Source organism: Bos taurus, chromosome 9, assembly GCF_002263795.3.
Source record: "Bos taurus isolate L1 Dominette 01449 registration number 42190680 breed Hereford chromosome 9, ARS-UCD2.0, whole genome shotgun sequence".
NCBI lineage: Eukaryota > Metazoa > Chordata > Mammalia > Artiodactyla > Bovidae > Bos > Bos taurus.
The window spans coordinates 100,603,462-100,616,732 of NC_037336.1; the positions used below are offsets into that span (position 1 = coordinate 100,603,462).

Consider the following 13,271-nt stretch of genomic DNA (forward strand, 5'->3'; position numbering starts at 1 on the left):
TTTGCGTGTACCTGTTGGCTACTCCCATATCTCTTTTGGAGAAGTATCCATGCAGGTCCTTTGCCCATTTTTACATCGAAAGCCTTGCTTTTGTTTTACTGTTGTTGCTACTGAATTGTATGAGTTCCTTACACGTTTTGATGAACTAATCCCTTATCAGATAGACTATTTGCAAGTACTTTCTCCCGCTCTGTTCTGTGTCTTCTCATTTTGCTCACTGTTTCTCGTTGCTGTGTGTGAGTTCCTTACACGTTTTGATGAACTAATCCCTTATCAGATAGACTATTTGCAAGTACTTTCTCCCGCTCTGTTCTGTGTCTTCTCATTTTGCTCACTGTTTCTCGTTGCTGTGTGTGAGTTCCTTACACGTTTTGATGAACTAATCCCTTATCAGATAGACTATTTGCAAGTACTTTCTCCCGCTCTGTTCTGTCTTCTCATTTTGCTCACTGTTTCTCGTTGCTGTGGGAGCTTTTAGCTTGATGTAGTCTCGTCTACTTTTGTCTCTGCTGCTTGTGCTTTATCGCATCTGAAACATCGCTGGCAGTGCCAGGCCAAGGGGCTACTTTCCTTTGTTTTCTCCTAAGAGTCTTACGGTCTCAGGTCTCACATTTATGTCTTTAATCCTTTCAAGTTAATCCTTGTGGAAACGATCTAAGTTTGTTCTTTCACATGTGAAAGTTCAGTCTTCCCAGCACCACTTGTTGAAGACTGTCTCTTGTCTTTTTAGTATTCCTAACTCCATTGTCAAATATTAGTTGACATATGTTTGGGCTTATTTATGAGTTCTTGATTCTGTTCCATTAATTTATTTGTCTTTTTTCATGCCAGTACCATGCTGTTTTAAGTACTGTAGCTTGAAATCAGAAAATGTGACACTTCACACTTTCTTCTTTCTCAAGATTGCTTTGGCTTTTCAGGTCTCTTTTGGTTTCATATAAGTTATGATACCTTTTTCTACTTCTATTCGGAGAAGGCAATGGCACCCCACTCCAGTATTCTTGCCTGGAAAATCCCATGGTTGGAGGAGCCTGGTAGGCTGCAGTCCATGGGGTCGCTGAGGGTTGGACACGACTGACTGTCTTCACTTTCACTTTTCACTTTCACTTTCACGCATTGTAGAAGGAAATGGCAACCCACTCTAGTGTTCTTGCCTGGAGAATCCCAGGGACGGGGGAGCCTGGTGGGCTGCCGTCTATGGGGTCACACAGAGTCGGACACGACTGAAGCGACTTAGCAGCAGCAGCAGCTACTTCTATTAAAAAAAACTGCCACTGGAAGCTTAATAGGGACTGTGTTAAATCTACAGATAGTTTGGGGTAGTACGGACATTACAACAATATTAATTCTTCCAGTACATGAACACAGTACACCTTTCAATTTATTTGTGTCTTCTTCGATTTCTTTCATCAGTGTCTTATAGTTTTCAGAGTAGAGGTATTTCACCTCCTTGGTTAAATTTATTCCTATTGCTTTTAATGCTATTGTAAATGGAATTGCTTTCTTTCTTTTTCAAATAGTACGTTGTTAGTGTATAGAAATACCACTGATTTTTCAGCAATACTTTATCATATTCTTCAATTTTCCTGAATTAACTGATTAGATCTAACAATTTTCTGGTGGTGTCTTTAGTACTTTTCTCTATATAAAATCCTGTCATCTGCAGAAACAGTTTTACATCTTCCTTTTCAATTCTGATGCTTTCTGTTGCTTGTTTTGTCTGGGACTTCCCAGTGCCACGCTGAATAGAAGTGGTGAGAGTTGGCAAGCTTGTGTTGTCCCCGACCTTAGAGAAAAAGTTTTCAGCCTTAACACTTTGTAAACTGATTTGGGATGAGGACATTGAGTGAAAGTGGTCTAAAGGTACAAATGCCAAGTTACAGGATAAGTAGACACTGAGGCCTCGACGCACAGCACGAGGAGTGTAGTTACCACCGCTGCACGGCATTCGAAAGTTGCTAAAAGAGTAAATCCTAAAAGTTCTCATCACAAGAAAAAAGTTTATACAATTGATTTAAATAATTATGGCCAAACTACTATTTTTTGCCCCCTTTAGACAGCAAATTCCATTACAAGTGAATTCATATTCCATGCTTATTATAGCAAATGCTAAGCTTATAAAAGATAATTTGTAAATCTGAGTACAATTATTGGTAAACTTAAAATGATGACTCTAAGAAAAAACTGAGCTGAGTGCTTTGCTACACCCCATTTCAGCTACCAATTTCTTCTGTGATAATCTACGTGACCAAAGATAATATATTGGGGGAGGGGAGGAAAAGCCAATAATAAAGGGGGATAGTAAAAACAGAATAAATGTCTACTCCTCCCTGCAACAGAAAAGCAGCCAAACAAGCAGAGGATAATTGGCTTAAACTGAATTAGAATCAAAGAAAGTTGGGGCAAAACTTGTATACAAGAAAACTAAAAGCTTTCTGTCAATATTTCTTTTATTTATTTCTTATTTCAAAAGCAACTCATATAAGAAGACTATAAACACATCTATAAATCCTCAGAATCCAAAAACCACCACAGTGACGTACGCTTGACTAGCTTTGCCCGTGTGGTTTTGTTTGTTTTTCAGTCTGTGTATTTTTATGTGGTCGCTGTCTTGCTAACAGTGATAATATGCATGGTCCTATAACTCACCAAACTCTAGCAAAGCTATCAGTTAGACATCTATTTTGGATTTTTACACTGTTTCCACGTTTCCTATTACAGCCAATGAAGAACATGAAAAAAATAGCTAAAGTAAAATTAGAGTAGAAAGACCAAAATTTAAACAGCATCTTCTCTTGTTCTTAAAACAAGAAAAAATATTTATGATGCACAATCTATAGCAAAATGACTTCACACATATGAAAACTTCCAGCACTGCAAAAGCAAACAAAAGAAATTAAACTTTAAAAAATGAAGAGAAGAGGCACTGCACTTGCTCATTTCTAAACTCCTGCCTGAGCTGCTGTGTTAGCCGGCCGGCCTTTAAGCGCCTCCTGCTTCCTGTCAAATTGCTCCTACCCAGAATTTCCTGTGCCGAACCCTGCTCTCCCGGGTCTTCCAGAAGTAAAGCAGAGCAAGTCCTGAAGCCCTGCCTCTGTCCCCCAGCTCCCCCAGCCAACAGTGGAACCACACTTCCTTGTCTCTGCGCTCCTCGATGGCCAAGACTGGGGTTCTCAGATGTTAGCTTGCATTAGAGTTACAGGGGAGCGGGGGCTTGTGAGAACACAGACTGCTGGTCCAACCACAGACGTTTCTGATTCAGGAGGTCTAGGGTGAGTTTCAACCTGTGGTATTTCTAACTAGTTCCCAAGGGATGTTGATGCTGCTCTGAGGAACCAATAGCCAACACAGCACCAACTCTTGAAAAAAGCCTTCTCAATTTTCATACCTCTCAATGACCTCAGTTCTCACAAGTGTTGTCTTGATAAACTATACCACACAACTTAACACGCTTATACTATACACCCTCATGGCTGTACTCTCCTGGTCTCACATCTTCTTTTCACACCATAAGACTGTGAGTCCGTCAAGGGCAGTAAACACAAGAAACAGCGCTCTTGTGACTTACAATCATCCCAGGACGGGCAGTCAGATACGGAGACATGCTTACAATATATGGGCTCTGAGTTCACAAGCAAAAAATGCGAATTTTAAAATCTCAAGCAAATTTAATTGTACTAAACTGTTCTATTTGTTAGACATTATGCTAGGCTGGGCTTCCCTGGGGGCTCAGGTGGTAAAGGATCTGCCTGAAATGCAAGAGACCACTTGTACTGCAGAAGACCTGGGTTCCATCCCTGGGTCGGGAAGATCCCCTGGAGGAGGGCATGGCAACCCACTCCAGTATTCTCCCCTGGGAAATCGCATGGACAGAAGAGCCTGGTGGGCTACAGTCCCTAGGGTCGCGAGGGTCAGACATGACTGAGCGGCTGAAGCAGCAGCAGACATTATGTTAGATGTTTTCAAATACACACTGTCAACAAATACTAACGTAAGTTTAATTCTTAGAGTATGTGTTTATCATCTGTCTTCCTCTATCAGAAAGTGACCTTGAGGGAATCAAGCATATAGTCCTTGTTCCCCAACTACACTTCTGTAACACGTACGCAAGCTGAATAAACAGCTAGAGAAACGACTCGTACCTGGCCACATTCCAGCTACAACTCACCACTGAAATCAACGTTTCTAGAAAAGATTATTCAACTTTTGGTCAAATCATCCAGATTAATGTTACATCTTTAGGATGTTTTAAGGAGTAGATTAAAACACACACAAACACACAGACGCAGTTAGATCGCTTATCTTTCACAGGTTTTTCATTTTAAAAATTCTGTTATATGAAACAAAATTTTAAATGCTGAAAAAAGTCTATTAAATAAATAGATGCAATGATTTCTATTACATATTTTTTCTATATGTACAGTTAACAAACAACATTTTTATAAAGAGAAGCACTGACCAAAACAAGGTCTTTTCAACACTCTGTCAGCTCATAACATTTTCATTAGTTAGAATCCCTTGCAAACAAAAGTTTTGCTTAGGAAATGTAGTAACAGTATTGAATGCACAGACATTAGCTGCCACCAATAGGAATTTTACAGATAATATATAAAAACTGCTTCAATCTAGTCTGTAACAAAGCTACTAAATTTATTTGAATTAATTTCATGATCACTAACAAATTTGTGATGATCTGATTTAATATTTGAAATTATCAAAATCCCCATCAACTTGATTGGATTGCTGAGGAGCTCAAACACTCTCTAAAAAGAATATATGAAAGATACATTTTTAACAGCAATATTTAAAATTAACAGAATTAATGAAATATATCAAATAACCCTTTACAAATGAATTAATATCAACTTTATCTCCCTTCTACTTACCAGATGGTGAATTCATGTTTGTTTATAATTCATAGCAAGGCATGTAACATTCAACACATTTTCTGTTTTCTATTATGAAAAAAATATGAAAGCTCTATGTGAAAATGTAACTTCAATTTTTGAGAGAGCAAGTTCAAGGAAAAGAGATAAAGTGCCCAAAGTGAAGTTCCCAGTAAACCATTTCAATTATGTTTATTCTTACTCATGGTATGTCTTAATGGGTCCACCCTAGTGGCTCAGATGGTAAAGAATCTGCCTGCAGTGCAGGAGACCCAACGTGTGATCCTTGGGTGAGGAAGATCCCCTGGAGAAGGGAATGGCAACCACTCCAGTATTCTTTCCTGGGAAATCCCATGGACAGAGGAGCCTGGCAGGCTACAGTCCATGAGGTCACAAAGAGTCAGACACAACTGAGCAACTAACACACACACACCTCTTAATAGCTAATACATCACTGATCAGTGTCTTATTTACTGAAATCTTTTAACACTGTAATTCATGCTTTGTTAACTTAAGATCCTGCTACATTACATATACTAGCATAGAAACTTGGAGAAGGCCATGGCACCCCACTCCAGTACTCTTGCCTGGAAAATCCCATGGACAGAGGAGCCTGGTAGGCTGCAGTCCATGGGGTCGCTAAGAGTCAGACACAACTGAGCAACTTCACTTTCATGCATTGGAGAAGGAAATGGCAACCCATACCAGTATTCTTGCCTGGCGAATCCCAGGGATGGGGGAGCCTGGTGGGCTGCCGTCTATGAGGTCGCACAGAGTTGGACACGACTGAAGCGACTTAGCAGCAGCAGCAAAGAAACTGTATGCAGGGCTGATGCTACCTAATCCAAATTTTAGGTTGCATATAGTAGGTTTAGGGGACATAATATAAATCTCACTAGTTCTAAGTATGAAATATCTAACAGTTTTATTTGAATGAAAATTAAATTCTATCTCAAGAATCATGGAGAGGTGAAAAAAATATAGTAACTACATTCTTTGAGTAAAAAAAAAAAAGAAACCATTCATGTAAACATTGAAGGTAGCTAACAGCACCGATGTTTTCATTCCTAATTACCTGACATTTACAGATACATATGACAGTGAGATGGTCTGCTACTATATTTTGGACATAGAAATATAATAAGAATAAAAAATGTCAGCCAGAAAAGATGGCACTGCTACTTACCATTCTTAAACAATTTGGGTTCAGTCAATCACGCTCTTGCATACGCAGTTTCCCTTTACAAAACGAATTATCACAGTCACATCTGGGGGGTTTTAAACAAAGTCCACACAAGTTTTATTCTGCTACCAGAAGATTCCAAATAGAGTCATGCCGACTTCTTCACACACCCCTTCTAATACCACCAATACTATCAACTAATAATTGTGGGTAAAGGAGCACAGTGGAGGTGACAGGTCTTCCCTCGCCTGCTGAGATCCAGGGGGTGAGCTGTGCTCCGTCTCGGACTGCTCTTTCAAAACGTGCAACTGGTTGGATCTGCATCATATCCTAATGTTTGTTTATTAATTTTATATTTATACTTTGAGATTTGTGTAGATGCTGAATAGTTCAGCAGGCTGAGTCTTGAAGAGTACCAGCTGGGCCCGTCAAATTTACTTTGCATAAAAATCAGCATAAAATATAACAGTTAGTGAAACAATTCATGACCTGGATAATTTTCTTTCTTCCCTAAGTTTTTCCCAAATGGAAGCAGATCTGTAAGAGTGTACAGGCCTCAGTGCTTTCTGAGGAAATGTTTATATATTATCTAGAAGAGTACAAGAGCTTATAAGGGAAATAAAGGCTATCTCCAATTTCCAAACATTACTGAAAATCAACTGTTTAGGATTTAGGATCAGAGGTCAACCTTCAAAAGACAATTGGCCTCAAAAGTACAGATAGAACTTGATGCGTTTAAAATGAAAACAGTATGAAAGCAATAAAATTAAACTGAAAACAGTCAGAGTGAAGACTTCTGAAGTTTAATCCCTGCGGCCGCGTGGCGGTTCACCTTCCCCAAACCCTCTTCTCTTCCATCAGCGTAGACAGCGACCGCCGTCTACCCCACAAGATCAGTTGGCCCGGTCCCCTCACAAGGCCACTCTGGCTCACTGTCAGACTAACTAGGATAAAGCAGAAACTTCTCTGTCTTCTTCTATTTGATGGACTGTGAATTCCTTAGAAACTTGATAATTCCAGGACCTAAAAAGTGTTCACATATAGTTTGCTGAGTAAACAGAAAGACAAGGTCTCTCGAGGATTTAAAAACATGTATTATGCAACTCCTTTCTTCAGGAAGCTTTTAAATAACTATGGGGGAGATAAGAAGAAGACAAAAGCAGTTCTGGTGTCAGTGTAACATGATCACCGAGTGTAGTGAAAGGACCAGAGTGGATCCCTCGGAGGAAGAGAACGTAACCTTCCCTGATGTCATCATTTATTAAATAAAACCACCACAGCGGTGTTGACAGAACCGCCCAGTAGGCACCGTTAGGTGAGAAAAACCAAAGTAACCACAGCACTTAGTCTACGCCCCCAACCTGCTCGTAGAGTTGCTGCCCAGTAGTAACTGTATCAAGAACTAGACACTGAGCCTTCAGGGATCCTTATGCTTCTCCTGGCACAGTTTCAACACCTACCAAATGAACCCAAGTTTAATCCCCATTAATGTACCCAGATGTAAAGGGTGCATGTACGTGAAGTGCCTTGAAAGTTACAGCTGGACTATGGTCATGATATTCATCCATTATAAATATTATCATAGTTGAAATAAAATGTGTCATGCATTCTCTATTTTTTAAGCGCTTTGCCTTCTAAGCACCAAGCAAACAGTAGATGCTGAGTAAAATACTAAATGAGAGAAAAACTAGCTTTTCTAATAGCACAGAGTCATCATTAAAACAATAAACACATCCAAGCAGTATAAAAGCTGGCCATTTAAAAGGCAAATATGATTTTGTAATTTAAATAACCCTTTTGTTTAAAAATTTGCATTTTCATATATCTTTCTCTAGGCACAATATGCCTTTCCACAATTTTCTGCCCCATAGAGTAGATCATTTCCATATGAGGCTGGTTTTGCAGTGTTTAAAAAATAAATATTTATTGAGTACTTACAATGTGCAAGGTATTGTGCAGATTATTTATTACAGCACAGCTTTCCTTACTTCATCTTCTTTTACTAAACTGACACACAAAGTGAAATAATTTGGGCAGGCTCATCTCATTTCCAACAAACTATCCTCCAAGATCTTTCTAGCTATCACACTTCCTCTTTCTGGGTTCACACATGGAAATGCAAACACTCCCTATAACATCCTCCCCACAAAAACTGTCCTCCTCAAGACATTTTCAATGAAAGGGGGTGGAAGCAGAATAAGGTCTACTTGAGAAAAACACAGAATTTTTTTTTAAAAAGTAGTAAGACGGTGAGGGAAAAGACACAGGATGTTCCAGAGAACCGCCACTACTTTAATCTGTAACCACATAAATGAAATCAAGAGATTTAACTGGCTTTCTACATCTCAAAGAAGATTGGGCAGTGCTTTCTCATGCCACTCACGCAAGCTCAGCACTACATTTTGTCTTTAAACAGTCTGCAGGGGCCAGACTACAGAATCTCACTGAATACGAAGGGGGTGTAATCAGATACACTCTTGCGATGAACTCTCTGGAAAAGGAGGTAGAAAGGGTCGTACCAGACCCCACCCCTGGCGGCACAATTAAAGGTTTTTTTCACGCCCTTTCACTGCCAACCGCCTCACCCTGGTTCCTACCAACGCACCCTGCAATGCGCTCACTTCTTGGCCTGTTCTCATCGCTGGACGGTGAGCCCCGGGGGACGCTTCACTCACATTCTCAGTTGTAGCAGCAGTCTAGTCCTGCACAGGGTCACTTTCAAAATCATCTTCCTATAAGAACAAGGTTTTCTTCCAGCATAACTGACTACTGTTTCAATCACACGTTGCTGTTCTTAATAACCGTTTAACTCCTGAGTATATGTATCCAGTACTTTAAAGGATTATTTGGTTAACTAGTATAGAGAACAGATTTGGGAGATATGGAGCGATACATTCAAATATTTATAAAATTTAAAAGAAAACTATCCTTGTCATACTAAAGTGAAAGTGAAAAGTCGCTCAGTCGTGTCCGAGTCTTTGCGACCCATGGACTGTATCCATGGAATTCTCCAGGCCAGAATACTGGAGTGGGCAGCCTTTCCCTTCTCCAGGGGATCTTCCCAACCCAGGGATCAAACCCAAGTCTCCCACATTGCAGGAGGATTCTTTACCGCTAAGCCACAAGGGAAGCCCAAGAATACTGGAATGGGTAGCCTATCCCTTCTCCAGAGGATCTTCGCGATCCAGGAATCAAACCAGGGTTTCCCGCATTGCAGGCGGATTCTTTACCAGCTGAGGCACCACTAAAACAGTCTACAATTCCTTTCATTTTCTAAGTATGCTCAATTTTGTATTTAACAGACATCATATATATATTTTTAACTTTTTATTTTATATTGGAGTGTAACCGATTAACAATGTTGACATCATGTAATTTGAGATCATGTTATTACCCATCATTATATAGCAAGTTGAAATTTGCATCTTGTCTTGAGCACAACTCAGTCACACTTAAAAGTTTCAAACATCTCAAATTATTTTCAAATGTGTAAGGTTTGTAACAAATGAAATATGCCATGTCAAGCTTTATTCTTACTATTAGTGCTATGAACCTTTTGAAAAAAACACGCCTGTCTCTGATGTATGTATGTTTCTTTCTTTCTCCTTTTTCCCCTCCCTTCCAATCCACACATACACGCACACACATTCATACACAGCCGTGGACATGTACTTTAAAGACCATTTTGTGCTTCAATATCCAAAGCTCTCTTTTTAAAAAATTAACCTCTTTCGTCTTGTAAAAATTATGTTAGCAAGTTACAGAAGCTTTCCTATGTAGAGTAAGGAAAGTTGGCCTCCAGCACAATACTCAGTAGCATAGCTCTAACAGTGTGATATTTAAATGACGATCACTTCTGAACTTTAAGTGTAGCATTTCTGTCACACTAAAAAACTTCCAGAAAAGTAGTATACACGTTTGTTTATATAAAAGTTTTCCGTAAATTAAAATTATGTACAAACGTTAATTTCTACGCTGAAAACAACATTCACAGAAATGAGAAGTCATAATCAGCCAAAGATAAATTCATCTAAATCCAAAATTAAAACACTACAATATCCAAAGTCAATATATTAATATAGATTCAACGCAGGGGGAAATTCATTTGACTTCACATGTTTTTCTTTTGAGTCCACCTTCTGTTTTTCATTAATATAACCATATCCTAAGTTTATGAGTATAGATGAAACATCTAATGCAACTCACTTTTCCTACTGCACACATATAAAAATTGTTTCAATAATACATTTTGCAAAATGTAATAATGTAATAATATATTTTTGAAATATATACGGAATGTTTTTATCATCGATAATAATACTTGCATAAAATCAAGTCTAATACTAACTTCCAGATTTTTCAATGTGGTCATATCTAAATAAATTTTCAATTTTTTGACTAAAGATCATTTTTTTAAAGATCATTCTTTCGTATTTATTTCCTCTCATTCTAACTTATTTTATCTTTTTAAGCAGAATAGAATTCTTACAGAATTAATGTACTAATATTTGTCTATATTTTACTTTTAGCATTTTTTGTTAAGTGACAAACACCTTTTTTGTCACTATGAGATAGAAAAAAATCCAACACTCAATCTGAATGAGGTCTTACCTTCTGACTTCTTGTTTTTCCGCTTCAGCCATTTTTCTACAGTCTCTGCACTAACGCTTTCAGACACAAATTCATCTAAAACCTGAGGGTGGAGAGAAAGATAGGCCTTCACTTTTTCATCTGTCAAATCTGTAAAAGAATCGAACAGAATAAAATTAACCAATGTGACATCTTCGTCTACATCAAAGATATGGAAAAACGACATGTTGTGCAAATAGATGTAGCACAAATATTTTTAACGATATACACACACACAGTGGACTATGATTCAACCATAAGGAGGGATGAAGTTCAGTTACAACTTGGAGAAGCCTTAAGAATAGTATGGTAAATAAAATCAGCTAGACACAAAGGGCGAGTATTATATGATTCCACCTATGGGAAACCTCTGGACCGGGTAAATTCATAGAGACAAAGCAGATTAGTGGCTTCCAGGAGCTGAGGAAAAGGCGAAGGAGGAATTCTCTGCTTTGCGGATACAGAGTTTCTGGTTTGGGAAGTAGATAGGGGTGATGGTGGCCCACATTGTGAGTATCATTAATGCCACTGGATTATAGACTTGATATGCTTAAAACAGCAAATTCTGTGTTATTTACGTTTCACCACTTTGAAAAAGTAGAGAAAAAAGAAAAAACTTCAGAAATTTTAACCTATAGATATGTCATCGTGTTACACGGCCGTTTTCCAACGATGAACTTCAGTGTCGCAGTTGAATCAGCGCTGTATTCCAGTGCCGGCGGTTAAGCCTACAAAGTACTTCTACTTTACGTGATTATCACACATTTAACACTTAACAGGAGTGACGCTCTAGTAAGAGTATCAAACAGGAGCGTAAAGGACTAACAGACTTCGGGTGCTAAAAATATGGTTAGTGAATAAGTTCTTCTCTTTTACTGTTTACAGCACAAATTCTCCTTTTTCTCAGCGCCACTAAATCCAATAATACAACTGACTTCAGTCCAAAATAATCTCAACATTTTTTCATTGATATTCATATATATAGTCCATTTCACAAAAATAATCTTCCAAGTCTAATAATAACTGTTGAATAGACATAGAATTTTCAAAGAACTTTCGCAGATCTTCACTTAAAAAATATAAAATCATACATTGTCAAACTGTTGCTTCAGGTTGGTATGCCATTTCACTAAAGCACTCAAAATCACAGGCTATCGGTAGTCATTACTCAGTGATTTTAATTATTTAAAATAATTATTCAGAGTACTACTGAATACTCTGTGAATTATTCAATAAATTACCATCCTTAGGGACGGTTAGGTGGAAAAGGCAATGGAAATTCTTACTTTTAGATACAGAAAAGACAAAACCAAGCATATCGTTATGACTTCAGAGAATAGGCTGCATGCCTGCAGCACCTGACAAGGCACAGAACTTAGACGTATTAATTAATTCTGCTGGAGACTAAAGTCACAGTTGCCTGATTCCACAACAGAATGGTATTACTGAGAAAGCAAATGATTTATTTCAATCAATTCAATTCAATTATTAGCTAAGCACTTGATTTAAATGATATAGATCTCTTATACATAATTATGTAGTTGAATTAGATTAATAAAGAAACAAGACCCAGTCCATGTTCACCCTGCAAAGAGCCTCAGGGATGTAAAATCCAATTTGAGAAATTCTATAAGGTACTGAAAGATATGAGACTCATTAAAGTAAGAGAGAGCTCTCTTGGCAAAGCAAGTTCGAGTCTCCAGATACAAAAGGCACAGAACAGAAGTAATCTGAGAACTGATCTGACTTCAAGAAAACAAAGTAATGTTCACACTCTGACCATGCCCATGATGGTGGAGCAAATTCAACACTTGATTCCTTCTTAAAGCTTCCTTGTATCACTTTTGTGACATAATATGGTTCCTATCCTAACTTTCTATTTGCTCTTCACCTCTGCTTTCTCTACAATAATCTACAATGATGACAGCAAAATCTGAATCAAGAATTTTTGTATATTTTTCATCTCTAGTTTGGAAATTCTTCCATCACCCCAAGCTCCATCTTGACTCAAAACTATGTGAGTCATCTCCTTCCCACTTATTCCCAAAGTGATTTTAACTCTTTTTCCTGTTACTACTATTCTCCATTCTTCCAGAAACCCAGGCTGAAAACGTAAAGTCATAATTGACTCACTGTCACCTCATTTCATCTTAGTGCATATTGTGTGTGTGTGTGTGTGTGTGTAGTCACTCAGTCGTGTCTGACTTTTTTCGACCAGTGGACTGCAGCCCACCAGGCTCCTCTGTCCATGGGGTTCACCAGGCAAAAATACTGGAGTGGGTTGCCGTTTCCTTCTCCAGGGGATCTTCCTAACCCAGGGATCAAACCCAGGTCTCCTGCATTGCAGGCAGACACTTTATCCTCTGAGCCACCAGGGAAGCCACAAGTCCTATTTGCCAAATTACGTTTCAGATAAAGGAACTCTATCTGAGATATACAAAGAATGCTTAAACCTCAAAAAGAAAAAAAACACAATTATAAATGAGTCAAAGAGCTGACACTTTGTCACAGGAAGATACAGATGTGGCAAATAAGAATATGAAACGATGATCATCTGTCACTAGTGAGTTAAA

At 38.4% G+C, this 13,271-nt stretch overlaps 1 protein-coding gene across 5 annotated transcripts in view; it reads right to left on the reverse strand.

Annotated features, from left to right (window-relative positions):
- The window catches only part of PDE10A (phosphodiesterase 10A), a 574,597-nt gene that overhangs the window by 140,405 nt on the left and 420,921 nt on the right, over window positions 1–13,271 (reverse strand). For all 5 annotated transcript variants that reach the window (XM_059889985.1, XM_059889984.1, XM_059889983.1 and 2 more), the window contains one exon: window positions 10,681–10,809. In XM_059889985.1, coding sequence (XP_059745968.1) covers window positions 10,681–10,809 — 129 coding nt within the window. The remainder of the gene's footprint in view (window positions 1–10,680; window positions 10,810–13,271) is intronic.